The 17,489-nt window shown below is 37.5% G+C and overlaps 3 protein-coding genes across 3 annotated transcripts in view; all 3 read left to right on the top strand.

Moving 5' to 3' along the window:
* The window catches only part of LOC126371836 (G-protein coupled receptor Mth2-like), a 63,472-nt gene extending 60,730 nt beyond the window's left edge, over window positions 1-2,742 (top strand). The window contains exon 10 of the transcript XR_007567087.1: window positions 2,607-2,742. The gene's annotated coding sequence lies outside the window, so the exon portion shown is untranslated. The remainder of the gene's footprint in view (window positions 1-2,606) is intronic.
* LOC126371839 (serine/threonine-protein kinase S6KL) overlaps window positions 1-17,489 on the top strand; it is an 82,045-nt gene that overhangs the window by 1,301 nt on the left and 63,255 nt on the right. The window contains exons 4-7 of the mRNA XM_050017220.1: window positions 3,721-3,844; window positions 10,409-10,516; window positions 11,195-11,353; window positions 16,521-16,609. Coding sequence (XP_049873177.1) covers window positions 3,721-3,844; window positions 10,409-10,516; window positions 11,195-11,353; window positions 16,521-16,609 — 480 coding nt within the window. The remainder of the gene's footprint in view (window positions 1-3,720; window positions 3,845-10,408; window positions 10,517-11,194; window positions 11,354-16,520; window positions 16,610-17,489) is intronic.
* On the top strand, window positions 11,739-14,694 carry LOC126371842 (autophagy-related protein 101). Its single transcript, XM_050017226.1, has one exon. It carries the CDS (start codon window positions 11,877-11,879, stop codon window positions 12,540-12,542), a length of 666 nt encoding a protein of 221 aa, XP_049873183.1. The 5' UTR covers window positions 11,739-11,876; the 3' UTR covers window positions 12,543-14,694.

Consider the following 17,489-nt stretch of genomic DNA (forward strand, 5'->3'; position numbering starts at 1 on the left):
ATTTCCTTCACTTTTATCAAATGTTATCATAAAAGTAATTGTTGTTTATAATAGTAATGTATTCGTTTAACAGCCTTAATGGTCCAGTGGTAAGCGTTGAGCTCACAATCCGGAGTTCTGGGTTCAAATCCCGGTGGGGACATATCACAAAAAAAAACACTTTGTGATCCCTAGTTTGGTTAGGACATTACAGGTTGATCACCTGATTGTCCGAAAGTAAGATGATCCATGGTTCAGAAGGCATGTTAAGCCCTTGGTCCCGGTTACTACTTACTGATGTAAGTATGTAGTTGTTACATGAGTCATGTCTGGGGCATTTGGCGGTTCAATAGTAACTCTGACACCAGGGTTGCTGAGGTTGGTACTCGACCTCACAACCCACACGATAGAAGATGTATTTGTTTATCTATAACTTTATATAATATACACCAATACCTTAAATAATACTATACAACCCTGATGCAAAAAATTGCAAAATATTTCACAATATTAGTTTAAGTCTGTTTTGTGATGCAACTTTCTAGTTCATTAGGTAACTGGTATAATTTTTAAATGACTCATAAATAATGAGGAGATTAACTTAATGATAGATTAGGTATATTTGTAATAATTACGATTGAATTTTATGTAAGCTATCACCTTGTTTGTGTCTTAAAATTCAAATCAGATGAACAAAGTCAAAAGTTCAAATTGAGAACATACCTACCTACTGGGTTAGTTCTACCTACTGACATTCATTCATATATTATTTTATATATTATATATTCACAGTTAAACTTGAACCAATTTGGATTGAAATAAGCACATGTTAGATAATAACAGAGGAAGATATTCTAGAGAAAGATATACAGTGTAGATAACAACAATATACACACAAAATGCACATGGTATTTAAAAAACAAACTCAGACAACTGATAGTAGGTGTTATAGGTACTTAAGTTGAATTTGAATACAAATACATACACAAATTCACATCTATTTCCTGCAAGGGTAAGCAATGGATTGCTTCCTCCACTTTAAATTAATTTGTTACATACATATTTATAGGTATTTATAGGTAAATGGTAGACAGCACCAGGGCATATAAAGCTAAGTGCAATTCCATACAGGTACCACTACTTATATCAAAAGTCCAGTAGTAACACCAAGTAAACTGTACCTAATACTTTGATAAGGAATGTACTTCCCACATTTGAGGTAGTTAACAGGTGCCGACTATTGCAAGTGTTATCAAAGCTTATCTTACTGACCTATATTCATAATGTGGATGTCAAATGGATTTCATATGCATTGATAAGAATATCAGAATTATAGGTATGTACTTGAAAAGGTTAACGTCGTGTCTTATAGGGAAGTCAAGGAATTGGCCTTTGATAGACTGGAATGGAAAATGCTACACCGACAAGAGCGTGGCTCTTAAATTGATGATGATGAGGTATGTACTTACACTTATAGACATAGCTTCTATGGAAGAATTTGTTTTGGTGACATTAAGTTTATGAAGAATAATTCCGTATTCTACTATCAATCTTCTTTTTTTGGTTTCTCTCATGTGGCTTGTGAGAAGTAACCAACTTAACTCTGGTGTCAGGGTTACTATTGCCAACACAAAAGGTCCCTAACATGGCTCATGTAACAACTACAAACTAAGTAAATAGTAGACTGCTTAATGTATTCTTCATTTAAAATTAGGTAACACATAAATATTAGCATAAATTTCAGTTTTCTTAGTATTTGTACATATTATTAACTTCTGGATTTAGCATGCCAATGAGAACACTATTTTAGACTCTACTGAATTCGTGCATTATATTAGCTTCTTAAGTATTATGGGGTAACTTAAATATAATAACTTGTTTAGATGTACATGCATATCTGCCTTCTCTTAGTTTTAAATTTATCACTTTCCCGGTCTTCTGGAAGAGATTTCTACTAGAAATAATCTGAACCGTGTTAGTCTAATTGTTTTTATATTGTGTTCTTTCTACAATAAACTGCTAAATAAATAAATAATTTCTCTATGTTCATCTGCATTGTCCTTTAGACAGTTGAAAACGATTTACAAAGTATCCTTTTGTAGGCGGATTATAGGTATAACAGCTGCGCAATATTACTCCATATTAATACACAGTGTCAATGTTTTCACTAGTATATTGTGTATTTGAAAGCATTCATGTATTGTTATGCCATTATAATAATAACTCATGTCATAATGAGATGTGACATTGCACAATATAGTCAAGGCATTTATGTTTAAAGCTTTAAGTTGCTATACTAGTGGGCCTGATTCCTGCAGACACGTCATTGTATATTAAGTTATACCCGTCATTTTCTTGTATACCGAAAAGGAAAGGGACGAACGATTGACAGCTGTAAATTTTAAATTGACTGAATGAATAACATGGGCCAATCGAATAGGCATATTGCTCATATGCACCCTGTTTGAAGTGTGCTGTTATTAAATCTCTCGGGTTATTGGCCAATGTGAAATTTTGGGAGGGTTGTTTTTTCTGGCTAAAATTGACATGTGTTCCAAATATTGTTGCCTGTCCTTTTCGTTTTCGGCGGATAAGTAAATGACAGGTATAGCTTAAAATATAATTAGGTGGTGTGTACTGGAATCAGCACTAGTAGGTATCAAACTAAACTTATCAAATAAAGAAACTAAACTTTAATAATTAGGTGATGATGATGTGATCCAGCCGATTTCGGCTACGGCGACTGTTTTAACTCTAAGGTTCATATGCACGCATGTGGTATTATATAACCAATCGTGTTGGGAAAGATCCTCGCACATAGCGCGCATGTGAACACACTATTTTAATTTTTTATAAAATATCTACTACATTTCATAATACTCTACCTATAATGTTGTGATGTGTAACACAGTGGTATTTTCCACATGTTTTTATCCGCTTTTTTATAGATTTTTTGTCCAACTCGATTTTTTATTAAATCCATCATGCTTTTACGGCAACGTGTCTTATAAATTTCTTCCGACTACAATATGATGTCATCAAATATAAAAAAGACATTCTTGTGGCAATTTCGCAATAATAATATTTATTATTTACGTAGCAACACTCATGTCTAAAGATGACTAAACGGTTTGAAGCACGCCATCTTGAACATAGTAGGTAGACCTTGGATTTCTAGTAATAGGCCTACTATAACAAACTTAACATAAACAGCCTATATACGTCCACTGCTAGACACATACCTCCCCTCGATCAATCGGAGGGGGTATGGAGCTTACTCCACCACGCTGCTCTACTGCGGGTTGGGGAGGTGTTTTTGCAGCTAATAGCCGGGACCAGCGGCTTAACGTGCCCTCGAAAGTTTTTCGGTCAATTAGGTGATTCAAGCCTGCAAAGTCCTTACCAAACAAAGGAAATTCACACAAAGTGATTTAGACAATGTCCCCATCGGGAATTCGCTATCGCTCTAACCACTATACCACGATGTTAATATAACATACTAAAACAATGCAGAAGTTTATTAGGAATTTTTACGTAGCATTAAAAGTAGGCTATACACATACTGCGTGTAAATCCGTTGACAGCATAAGCTATGATTATTAACATAACGTAATAAATACTTTATTGCACGCACAGGAAATACAAAATTACAAACAAAAGAGAAATAGACGAGACATTTGTCGTTGCCTGCGTTTTACAGATTTAGCTTAATAATGATAATATATGGATGGAACGTTTCAGGTGATAAGTGAGAGTGCAGTACGTCAAGTGAAGGAAGAAGCGCGGATCCAGAGTGCTGTTGGTCACCATTCCTTCATAGCGGGCGCTGTCGCCCGCTGGCAGACCAAGAAAAGACTTTATATCGGTGAGTTCATAAGTCTACTGTGTTGTAAGGCCCGCCGCCCTCACCAACCATGGTGTCAGGGTTATTATTGACTCACCAAAGGACCCTAACATAGCTTCCGCGGTCTAGTGGTTAGAGCGTTAGGCTCACGATCGTGATCGGGTTCGATTCCCGATGGGGACATTGTCAAAAGCACTTTGTGAGCCTCTCCTTTGTTTGGTAAGGACTTTGCAGGCCTGAATCACCTCAGTGTCCGAAAAAGAGGATTCCGTGTTTAGGAAGGCATGTTAAGCCGTTGGTCCCGGATATTAGCCGTAAAAAAACCTCCACCAACTCGCAGTGTAGTAGCGTGGTCGGGTATGCTCCATACCCCCTCCGGTTGATTGAGCGGAGGCCTGTGCCCATCAGTGGGACGTATATAGGCTGTTTATGTTATGTAAAGGAACCTAACTTGACTCGTGTGACGACGGCGATTCGTAAGTGACTACGGGTACAACCACCATAATACTCATATGTCTAAGACAAATAAATGACACAGTATAAAAAGCTCATCTCGTCCGATAAACGAAAAGGAGACAAAAAATACAAGATAAAGATGCAATATGTTTTCTAACGAAATGCGGCGGTGCTTCTGCTTACCCCCGCTGAGGATAAATGTGGGTGTGTCAATCATAAATAAATAATGATTGCCGTCTGGATGACACTAGAAAAACATACACACACACACACACACATGCATAAACTAACGCCTATTTCCCACCGGGGTACACATTTATTATGGAATTCCATTTGCTTCGATCCTGACATACTTCTCTTGCTTTCTCCACATTGATGAATTGTTCAACAACTAGAAAAAGAGCTAAGAAAAAAGTCATGACTATCGAGTTAGTTGTATCGGGTACAGATTTCTTAGAGATACAAGCATTTCATTCAGCTACCATACAATAAGCCAATAATGGGTTCAAAATAAAATGTATGATATGATAACTCTACGTTTGTCTATCACTAAACATCTGACAATAAACTTAGCAAATGGGGACACACACGGTGGCCCCGATTCCTGCAGACACCTAATTTTATTTTAAGTTATACCCGTGATTTTCTTATCGCCGAAAAGGAAAGGGACGGATGATTCACAGTTGTGAATCATCAAAATTTATCAGTTGATAATTTTAAAATGAATAAGTAAATAAATGAATAACCAGGGTGAATAAAATAGGCATCCCGCTGATATTTAACCTGTTTGACATGTGCTGTCAACATCATTCTATCGGATTATTGTGTTCCATAAATTTTATGCCTTTAGATTGCCCGTCTGTTTCCTTTTCGGCGGATGAGAAAATGACAGGTATAACTTAGATGGTAGGTAAGTAGTATGTCCTGGAATCAGTACCATTATGTACGTAGGTTTCTTACATATGCAATATAAAATTTTGTAATTTAGATTTTTACCTGACCTTTACTATTGCAAATGGATGGAATGGTTTACTCTTTTTTGCGTTTTATAATAGATGGTCCACGGTTGGTCTTTCTTCTTTTTTCTTAAAGATTTGAATTAGTTCCTTTTAAGCGTGGATATTTGGACAAAGTTTCTAAATGCGTCAAAAGTCCCTACCTAACATTTTTTCTAACATTACCAATGCATTGTGTTAAAGTTGGACATTGTAAGGGAGAGCACGCCTTTTGTCTAAATTATTACCTTCTCCGCCTTATTGTAATAGTTTTGCCTGGCTAAATAGAGAATGCCATTTGAAACAAACCTACAAAAGGATTTAAAAAAAAGTATCGTACGGTAACGAACAATCCCCAAAAAAATTGTTTGAATATCTAAAGTCCGACTGGCCAAAGTCACCTTAAAGTACAAAGTTACTAATTTATTGCTTCCAATTGTATAATAAATAGCTGATGTAACACATTAAATATAGATTAGAAGTTATATAGAACGTGGTCTAATTATTACGAAGTCGCGTGTGGTTTTGTTTACTGATTAGTTTTCCCCGTGTCAGCTAAGTTTGAGACATAATATGACCCCGCATTGATATTAGGTTGCATACGCTTATGCTTTACTTTCTAATCTCTTACATCTTCTATACCCTTGCTTAGGATAAAGTATCTAATACCATTTGCACTTCTGGTGTACCTAACCCCCGTGTCAAAAGTGCAAACAAACACACACGGGTAAGTAGTATAGAAAGTGCAAAAGTGTAGCCATAAATACATATTCGGAGTTTTTAAAGTTAAACTGCAAAAAAAAAAAACAAGAGACAATAGGTTTAGGTCATACCGTCAAGAGACTTCAGTAATCTGCATTATCACCAGGCCTATGTTCTAACGCGAGTCTATTTAGACGATACACATGCTCGTCCCGGCTTGACGAGAGCGGCTTCAAGTCCCGTCCGAGTCAGATTTCTCCGATTTACTATTATTCTCTTTGTGAGTTTTCCTAAGCACGGATGAGTGACAAAAATCGTATCTGTTTAGAATTCTCAAATCGATGATATAAAGAAAGAAAGATGCCTTTGTGCGTCCAATACAAGTTCTCCGGCCACTCGGCAAACTAGTGACAATCACTCGGGGCCTGCCTGACTTTATCTCGCTCTAAATATACTAGGAAGTCACGGCCGGTCCCTGCTCCTCTCTGTTTGTTTACATCCGATAGAGGCTTGCCAAGATTCTTTAACTCAATGTAGGAATCTCAACAATTCCAATGATATAACTTTTTTACGAAATTCCTTGTTCAAAGTCAACTTTATTATTTTTAGCGGCTACTGTGAGTCACAGGGCACATTGAAGTTTTATTGATACGTGTAGTTAAGTAGATAAAGAAACGTCCATACATTTCAAGGGATAGGTATCATTATCACCAGCCCATCATTAACGTCCCCACTGCTGGGGCACGGGCCTTCCCTATGGATGGATAGGGAAATCTGGCCTTAAACCACCACGCGGGCCCAGTGCGGATTGGTGGTTATTAACGACTGCTAATGCAGCCGGGACCAACGGCTTAACGTCCCTTCCGAAGCACGGAGGAGCTCGAGATGAAAACTTATTTTTTTGTGATCACCCATCCTATTGCCTTTGAGAAAGTTGCTTAACTTCAGCAATCGCAGACCGAGCGCCTCATACTATGTCAATATTATTTAACGAAAGAGTTATAAACTAATTTGGATATATATGGATAACGGAAGAATACTAGGCGACAAAAAAATCTGCATTAATTCATACTTGACCACTTGACACCGTGCGCTAAACGTAATATTAATCGACCAAAGTTCAAACATATAATTCAATGTGATCATCGCTCACTTATGGGGTCACCTTAGAATGTTTCCTTCTATATTTCTTTTATGTTGGCAAAGAAATCGGTACACTAGTGTCTTGCGCGAACCTATTAGATACCTAGTGGTTTCTTTGACTCATTCGGCGGGATCGTTTACGCGTTTAGTAGTAAAAAGTTTACACGTTGTGTGATGTTCCCGGGAATCTTCCTGGCTGCTTTTTTTCAAATTGTTCTATCTTGTACTCTAATCCTATTTGCCCACAGGCTGGGTGACAAGGTCTTTTTATATAACTTTTGAGCCTTTTTACTGCCGAGAATGTTCCCACTTTCGGAAAGGCACATCACTAAATGTCGGCTATTGAGTTTGGGCGCCAAAACCTACCTGATTAACCTAGTACTCTAGTAGAACTGGCCAAGGCACAATAGAAGACCTTATTTGTTAAATTGTGACAAGTGGTTTAGAAGTTAGGTTGGAACATACGTGCATACATACATACATACATAGCGGTCAAACACATAACCCTCCTTTTTTCGCCGCAGTCGGGTAATAAATAAACAACGTTTATCTTTGACTTGGTCGAATTTATTACGTCGAGGAAACCCACTGCTCGTGTTGCCCTCATTACTGAATCGTAACAGCTAAAGTGGGTCAAATTAAGACGCTCCAGCACTCGCAGTAAACGTGAAACGTACTTCGGCACTTCGTCCTTGTTCGTATTTGATTTGACTCAAACTGACATGTGGAAAAGGGACATAATTACATATTATTATAACACAAATTGTTGGTCAAGCCTTATAACAGTAACAGGGAAAGGTATTTCAGGTGGATTAGACGCAAAGACTTAACATACATTTCTAACACAATGCGTCTATTCTCTCAATGCTCCGCGGCCATCATTGTAGTTTTGAACACACACGGATGCAAATTTCCATGTTCATCGATTATTTGATTTATCGTGTATCAGAATTTGAATTCAGAACTGAGTATTTTATTTGTGTTTTGTTTCTAAACAACACGACAATACTTAGCTCTGAATTCAAATTGTCATTTTTATCTCTGTCACAGTCTGTTTTCGTAATGGTTTGCAACTTAACTAAGGCGTCTGATACAAACAAATTACAAAAAAGGTGGTTGCTCTTTTTAGTTATATGTACAAAAAAGTTATCGCGCGTTATCTTGACTAGACATAGCGTAACACACGTATCTGGCGGCCTATGTGAAGCGTTTATCTTTTACGGAAGATTTGCTTAGTCATATTGAAGTACTTTATTATACAGGGTGTTAGTGACACCGCAACGAAAACTTTGAGGGATGATTCAGACCACGATTCCCAGTTGATATCAAGTGGACTTTTCCGTCGCAAAAGTATGGAACTGAAAATAATTACACAAAAAATTTCATGAATTTTCTGAGAGGAAATTCAAAATCATGGTCTGAATCACCCCGTCAGTATTTGTTACGATGTCACTAACACCCATACGCACTTGTATGGCTGCTTACACGTACTTGTACGGGGTGTAAGTGAAATTGTAACGAATACCGAGGAGGGTGATGCAGCTCATTATTCTGAGTTAATATCAAGTGGAATTTTCCATTGCAAAAGTGTAAATTTTAAATTAATTTAATAAAAACAAAAACATGAATTTTGCGACGGAAAAGAATCACCCTCAAAGTTTACTTTTCTAAAATGGATATGGATGAACTGTATGGTCCATTATGAGTCACTGTGGTCATGTGGTAAATTGGCTTGCTTTTCAAACGGGGAGCGCAGGACCGAACCCCGGTATCAGACTTGCACCAATGAGTTATTAATTTATCTTAAGTGCACTATGACAGTTGGTCTAACAGAAAACTCGGTGAGGTGTGGGTACTAATAGTACACTAACCAACCCATCGGGATAGAGACCTGGGGGGTTAAAATGGCCACATCGAAGAAATTCATCTAAGACAGCAATATTGCAATTCGACATTGCGCATATAAAAGTAAGTGCGTAATGCAAACAAATGTCAAATAGCAATATCGCTTTCTTAGATGAATTGCTTCGATGTGCTTCACTTGAACTTATGCCATGTATGGTCTATCATGTGATTTTTTTTTCTGATACCTGTCAAATCTTCAGGTTTGATAAGCGGACCCCGTGAAAAACGGGATAACGTCAGGAGGTTAATGATGATGAAGTATTTTTGCCCCTGATTACATAAACAGCCTTGTTTTTAATTAAAAAAAAATATACTTCATCATCATTAACAGATATATCGAGGCGATTTATTTAAAAAAAAGCAATATTGCTATTTTCACATTTGCACATATAAACGTAACTGCGCAATGCAAACAAATGTCAAATAGCAATATTGCTTTTTTAGATGAATTGCTTCGATGTGGCGTTTTTAATCCCCCTGAAGTAGATTACCGGTTTAAAGGTCACAGTTGCACGTAGTAGCGTGATGAATACTAATGATGTTTACTTGTCAATTTGCATGTAAATAAACAGAATATTAGTCTGAGGTATTAGTGTATTTGTTTATATATACGTGACAAATTGACAATTTGATAAAAACTTTATTTCTTGACTGATATTGGTTGCTATCCAGTCAGTCTTAGACATAATAGGTATAGCTTTAAATTTATTCGCTGGAGTGGAAGCAAATATGAAACAGGCCTTCAGCTGCTTGTGTTCCCGGGCATGTCGTAAAATCCGACAGAGGGATTGTGTCCTTTTTAATATGACGGACAATTGTTATGGGCGATAAGCTGAGCCCTTGTCACTATGACGTTCATCATATCCATCTAGAAGAATCTTTCCACTTTAAAGTCGTAAGACCGAATGTCCTTTTAATATCCAAACCCTATTGTTTAACTATTGTGTCTGGAAATCTCGGCCTTAGGAGGTTGACTACAGTTACAATTTTTCTTACATAACTAACAAAAGCTTCACAGATTTTCCTATCTACAATTATTTGGCTCAGATTTCCAGAAAAGGGGCGTTAAGCCAAGCTGCCCTCGCGGCACTGTTAATGATATCTACGGTACATAGACGTCGACGGTTTGCTCACGATATAATTGCGGCGCTGTTACCGTGCCGACTTGCTGAAGCTTTTTAAATGCAAGATTACGCTTATTTCCCGTTGGGGTAGGCAAAGACCACGGAATTCCACTTACTACGATCCTGACACACCACTTTTGCTTCTGCTCTCATCAAAGACTTCATGCCCGCGTCGGTTTCGAGTACTCTTGACCTGACCATTTAAAACATCCAACATGTTTATGTTTATAAATGTTGTTAATGTGATATTGTGTGTGCAGTTTCAGAATACATTCCCGGGGGCGAGCTGTTGGCCCTGCTGGACAGGTACGGCAAGTTACCAGAGGAACTCGTCAAGATATTTGTTGCTGAAATCGCTGTTGCATTAGGTAAGTGTTTCCATACTTACTACTGACTCGACTCGGCTTAGGGTACAATTTTCACCTTAATTAAAACACATAATAACGAGTTCTTACCGCGTTTAAAGCAGGGATATGAGTCGAAATATCAGGGCTTTAAACGATAGACATCTCTACGAGCTAGGCTAATAGAAATGAAAGAGAACATAATGCATTCAGCTGTTTAATCATCCCGGAAATGATACAAAAGTCCACTAAAAAAGTTGAAGATGACGTTGTTCGCAGACAGAAGTGTCAAGGACTGCTTTAGTCTACATATAGATGTTGTAAAAGTAAAATTACAGGCAGTCGCTTCTGTAAAAAACTGGATGTTTTTAAATCTACACTTAGGTAAGAGAACCCCGTGAAAACATGATAGCGACGATGATGATTTTATAGTAAACTTACGAGTAAAAAAATATTAGACTCCCGTATTTATCAGACAAGGCACTTTTGAAATTAAATTGCAGAGTAAATTACGTCAGGATAAGATATGAATAAACGTGTATAAAATTATCTGCAGGTATAGCAGTGACACATCGTTATCGCTTTTAATATAATTGTCATAGATTTCCCAAATCCGCTTTTGTCCGGTTGGTACTGCTAACCTAGTTTAAATTCATTCAAGGTTGTAGTCCCATTTGCATACAATTGCCTGTTATCTTTCAGATTTCCTTCACAACGCCGGCGTGATCTACCGAGACTTGAAGCCGGAGAATATTCTCTTGGATTCTGACTACCACATACAGCTGATAGACTTCGGCCTGTCCAAGTGGCTGTCCATAGGGTCCCGTACTACTACGCTTTGCGGTACCCTCAAATATATGGGTGAGTTTGTATTTCCCAACAAATCGTTGATGTCCTTAACCTTAGGTGGATTACTGCTTGTATACTTCGACCAAGTAGTCGTAATATTTGAAAACGTATGAGATTTATTCCAAGAACTAATGTCAGCCGATTCAAAGATTGTTTTTAAGTAAACAGCCTATATACCTATGTCCTACTGCTGGGCAAAGCCCTTCCCTCAAACAATCGGAGGGGGGCTATGGAGCATAAAGAAATAAGCTTCTTTATAACAGTTTTGTGCTTGGTCGTGGTACACAAGTGTATTATACTCTTGTAATATTTAGGAGAAACATCTGCGGCCGTCAGACGCGCCACTAAAGCGGTCGTTTTCCATTTCAGTGTGGCACTTGACTCGCTACATATTTTAGTGCAATGGCTCAGTACATCGCTCGCTCCGTCCGCTATTCCCCACAGTCTTCGTTCTTCCGTATGTAAGCGTGCGAACGTTGCGTGATTATGTCAGTGGCGGCGGGCAGTGTCGCGTCTGGCCAGTGACGCCGGCACCATGAACGCACGCAGCATCACCTTCCAGCTGTCTATGGAAGGACGACAAGTGGACGAAGTGGTCGCCAGCATCTTTCACACCGTCCTCTTCCACCGCTCCAGCGGTAAGTTCACCTACAACAACGAGGAGAGCTACTCCATCCGCACCGTCAGCTACGTGGACGTGGACTGCGACTTCATCGACTTCACGTACGTGTGCTGCGAGTCAGACGCGCTCGGCCGCAACATCAAACGCGAGATCTCCGACTTCTCGGAGCAGCTGCGCGGAGCCGACGCCACCTCCTCCCCCCCGAAGGGCTCCATCAGCCTCGAGTTCTTCCAGAAGCGGCGCGCGCGTTGGCCCTTCCAGCCTGAGTGCGTGCCCTGGGAGGTGTGGACCGTGTACTGCGAGCTCACCGAGTCGCGGAGCGAGAACGACATGCACAGCAAGCACGAGAGCGTCGTCGAGATGCTCCAGGACAAAATAGTCTTCATCACGGAAATCATTAACAGACACGAGTATGTCCCCAAAATGCCGAGTCGCTCGGACGCCGACCTCATCTTCGACACGTCGTACACGGACATCCAGCCGTACCTGTTCAAGATCCACTACAACCTGTCGGGCGCGCCGCCCACCTCCGTCGGCAACACGGTGCGCAAGCTCATCCGGGACACGCTCGCCTTGTGATGCATATTGTCCACGCTGGCACGGTATGTTATCTAACACCACAATCATATCGTGCTTATGATGTCAACAAATAATGACTCGAGTAGTCTTGCAATTTAAGTGATCATGGAACGTTCATGTGCAAATTTAAAACAGGGCATAAAACACGGACGTTTCTCCTACAACCTCACGGATATAGCACCCTAATTTTATTTACCTTATACGAAATTTATTTTTACTGTTGACATGTGTACATACTGAAAATTTATATATTTTATTTTATGATTATTAAAGAAGATATCATCGCGAATGTCTTCAATGTTTCACTTCCTCGCTAGCAATGGAGTCATTTATTGTACTTATATGCTTTGTATATTGCACAAAGTTTCAGTAGTTACGAACATATTTCAGTAAATATTTACCTATTAGTGTTTGTGATCGCACCCGCTAAGTCTTATTACCAGTTTTATTTACGCACGACGTGATGACATTTAGGTTACAATAGCTCTAACGTTGGTTTGGCTATCTTACGTTTAGCTTCTACTCATAAGTAATTAACTTTTTTGTCTGTTGTAATATTAGCTGTAAAAGTAAATTTAGTTGTAATGATTTCGGAGCTAAGACTCGAAAGGCTGGTTGATGTGTCCACTCATTTATATGATTTAAGATTTGACCTGTTCTCGTTTTAAGTTGCCTAATTTAACAGGAAGCATAGAAATAGGTAAGGTTTTATTAACAATGCACACTGTTTCGTAGTTTTATAGTTACCTAGATGTTTAAACAATATTTTGTTGTATCTGTGTACTGTCTAGGTTAGACGTCACCACTGTAAGTAACGAAGGACCTTATATAGTACCGGGCAATGTATTGGTGGCACAAATTGTTTAAACTAACTTTCACGTCTTGAACAACGCGTTATGATTGAGTGGTATTACACTCAATGTAATTTAGTACAGTCATTTGACTATTATGTGTGTTTTTTATATTAAAATTGCTTTGTGATATCGCTGACGAGATGTTTCATAAAAATATGTAAAAAAACTATATTGAACTTGTGTGTAAAAGCTGTAGGTTAGTATTATAAAGCCATTAACATGAATAGATTCTAAACAATTTAAGTATATATGTCAAAATAACTCTTTTAAAATGTATATAGGTATAATGTACAGAGAAATATAAGATTTTCTCATTGTAAATCTTCGAATATTGCGTGGTTGGAACTCGGAGAGCTTTATCGAACTAATTGTGCTAGAGTTACTGGAAACAGTGATTGTTTAGTGTTTGTCAGATTTAATGTTAGCGTAGAACTGGTGCATGGAAAGTCTCATAGCTTGTAAGAATTAACGTAAGAGATCCCATTCAAATTGAAACATTACTTTGTGTCTCGGCCACCACTCTATTTTATAAACGTATCTGCAACTTTTAGAACGACGATCCATGACTTTATGACTCAGAATTTAGTCATTATAAAAAGTATCAAAATACTGCAAGTGTTTTAAATCGGCCGCAAGAGTACAATCACAATGGTCGGCGGAGGTGTAAGTTATATTTATCGGACTGTGATGAGTCCATCCATTACTTAAAGAACTTTTAATTGTTCACTATCCTACCTCATTTTGCGACTCTAGCTTTAGTGTATTTTTGCATCTCAATCGGAAAATATTTTCCTATCTATATGCCTACGATTATCAGAATTATGTCACCAAAGATGAGGCTGTATATACCTTCAGTCGTATACATTGAAAAATCCTAAAGTGTTATCTATTTATAGCTATTTATTTATACCCGTTCATAACTTCCATATCGGTGAGTAGCTTGAATTTATTTTGAGACGTTCTCATTGATACATAAATCTGGTGATAAGACAATATATGTATTGTATTGTAGAACCTTGAGTGTGTGCCTCGTGTCAGTTGTTGGGTAGGCAGGCACGCCGGCGCAGCGCGTGTCGAGCGCGCCGGGGTAATGTTATCATTGCACAGCTATGGCCTTATTTGAAAGATGATTTTAGAATAAATTCTCTAGGCATGTATAATAACGGCTGTTACATATTAGAGTATATAAATAAATGAGACAGATGGTATATGTTGTGATGTATAAGTTCAAAAATAAGCGGAAAAATCTTAGTCTTGTGATAATTTATATAAATATGTGAATAAATGATGAAGTATTACGCGATTGTTTTTTTTTTGTTCGATGTATCCCCAAATGTTATTTAATTAAGTATATTAGGGTTTGAAAAGCAAAATTACGACCTGAACACACAATCCATTATTTAATTACATTGGTGCCCATAAAGTTCAAAGTTCAAAGTGAATGTTCATAATATTTATATTTTTAAATATAATTAACTATTGTTTTATATATATGAATACGTTCACACAATATACACATGATAAACCTTTGGATTATGGAAATATAAATAAAATAAAAAATAATTTTAAATTACCTATTTTTTATTAAAATAGACATGAATAAAATACAACAAAGAAATGAAAAATATATTATCGTCCTTTAAAGAACTAAACAAGAACAATTTTGGAGTAAATGGCAAGATATATGAAGAAGACCTCGTGTGCTACACTCATCAAGATGTTCCTTCCATCGATATAAACATAAGTACATTTTATTATATTAATTTATTTTTATTAATTAATAAAATTAAGTGTGAATGGAGGAATGCGTGGTGCGTTGAGCACATGAAGTGTGAGTGATTGATATATCTTATAATGAAAACCACATAAGTGCTTTTTTGAATGAAGTCGGTTAAAAATTACATTTCAATGTGTTTTTTTTTAAAAACTCGATAATGGTGCTAATTCCAGTACACATCATCTAATTTTAAGTTATATCTGTCATTTTCTTATCCGCCGAAAAGGAAAGGGACGGATGATTTACAGCTGTTAATTTTAAAATTCACGAGTGATTGAATGTACCCCGGCGAATCAAATAGGTATCTCGCTGATATGCAACCTGTTTGACGTGTGCTGTCAACTTAATACTGTCGGGTTATTGGCCAGTGTAAATTTTTTAGAGGGTTGTTTTAGATTTCTGCCTAAAGTTGACGTGTTTTCCATAAATATGACTGCCGGTTACTCGTCCCTTTCCTATATAACTTAAAATCAGATGGAGCATTTACAGCATTTTTTGATTAATTTTATTCAAATCAAATCAAATATACTTTATTGCGCACAACATACAAAACAAATTAACACAGATGATGATAGATACAGTACAATCTGGCGGCCTTATTGCTAAGCAGCAATTATTCCGGATATAAATTGAGACCACATTTTTATGTTTGCTTTGTTAACAAAAATCTTATCCGAATGTAATTTTCCAAAAAGGCGTTTACGTGGTTTTCAGTCTAAGGCGACGATATTTGAAGTTTCTTTTTGTAATTTATTTTGGTAATGAGTGGCTGAATTAGTCTCGCTCTATAAAACCCTGTCATATTTACTTCCATCATCATCACTCATCAGCCCGTTGAAATCTACTGCTAGATAACCGTATAGTCATCTTTGCTACTTACAATAGTCAATACTATTTTTGTTCTCATTCAATATGCGATATTATGAATTCTTTAATTATTATTTAAGTATTTCAAAGGTTACCCTAGGGCACATTAAATGAGATGGTACTAGACTTAAAACATCAACGGTGAAGGAAAACATCGTGAGGAAACCCACATTCCCGAGAAATGCATTTTCAGAGGTATGTGACCTACGCCTAACCTGTATTGAGCTGGTTTCCCCTTCGCAGGTTGGGAGGTCAGACAACTTCAGGTTAGGTAAGCTGATCCTGTGAAAAACGGGATAATGTTATCAAAACCTATACTAACCTGAAATTAATCAGGGGACACCTGTGCCCATTAGTGGAACGTATCAATTCGTTTGTTTTCTTGTAATATTATCGATGTTTTTTATTTATTTACAAATGATAAGTAATATAATTTTGTTTGTAAGTTAAGTGATGTTGTGTTATATTGTTTGTTTGCAGCGCCAGAGATCCTGAGTCGGGAGCCGTATGGCCACGCCGTGGACTGGTGGTCGCTTGGAGTCGTTCTCTGTCGCATGCTGACTGACGAGGTAAGTCCACACTATCAGCTCCTCAAGACCGCTTTTTGTAATTTATTTATTTCAGAATGCCAACAGTTATATGATATATATGTAATTACTATATCTAATATATAAAAGGAGAAACTGACTGACTGACATATCAACGCACAGCCTAAACGGCTAAACGTAGGCACTTGAAATTTGGAAGGGACGTAGCTTAGGTCCCGTAGAGGTGCACTAAGAATGGAATTCCCGAAATTCCTACGGGAACGGGAATTAGCGGGAAAATCCTTTTGTATGAAAAATTTAAACCACTTAAGTTAGACGCTTGAAATTTGGCATACAGGTACCTTAGTAAAATTAAAGCTTAGTTGCAACAGGATATTGCAAAATTCCCACGGGAACGGGAGTTAGAGGGAAAAAACATTTGTAGATGTTTTCAATCTAGCATGCATGCATACCTTAGTAAATATAAAGTTTAGTTATGGCTGTATTTTGAAAAATGGGAGTTAGCGGGAAATGTTGTATGAAAAAATCTAAATTGTATAAGTTAGATGCTTGAAATTTAACATGCACTCCCACACACAAAGATCTCTCTTTTATAACACGCCACGCGAACGAAGTCACGGGCAAAAGCTAGTAATTACTAAAACTAATAAGGGACTCCAGGCTACGTTTCCCAAAAAAATATATTTTGATTTTCCTGCGTTTAACCTTCTAAGTTCATGGGTAACAGACAAGCAACTTTTATCTTTGTTTTTGGTATATTTTTTTACTTTGCCCCTTGATATTACTCCCAGGCACAACACATCTTCCACCCATTATTATTCTGATCAAAATAAAGTAAAGCAGTATAGGTAAAAACATAATTCTATACGAATCTGAGCAAAAATTGTTTTATTATATGCCT

The sequence above is a fragment of the Pectinophora gossypiella genome, chromosome 13, assembly GCF_024362695.1.
Source record: "Pectinophora gossypiella chromosome 13, ilPecGoss1.1, whole genome shotgun sequence".
In the NCBI taxonomy this organism is placed as follows: domain Eukaryota; kingdom Metazoa; phylum Arthropoda; class Insecta; order Lepidoptera; family Gelechiidae; genus Pectinophora; species Pectinophora gossypiella.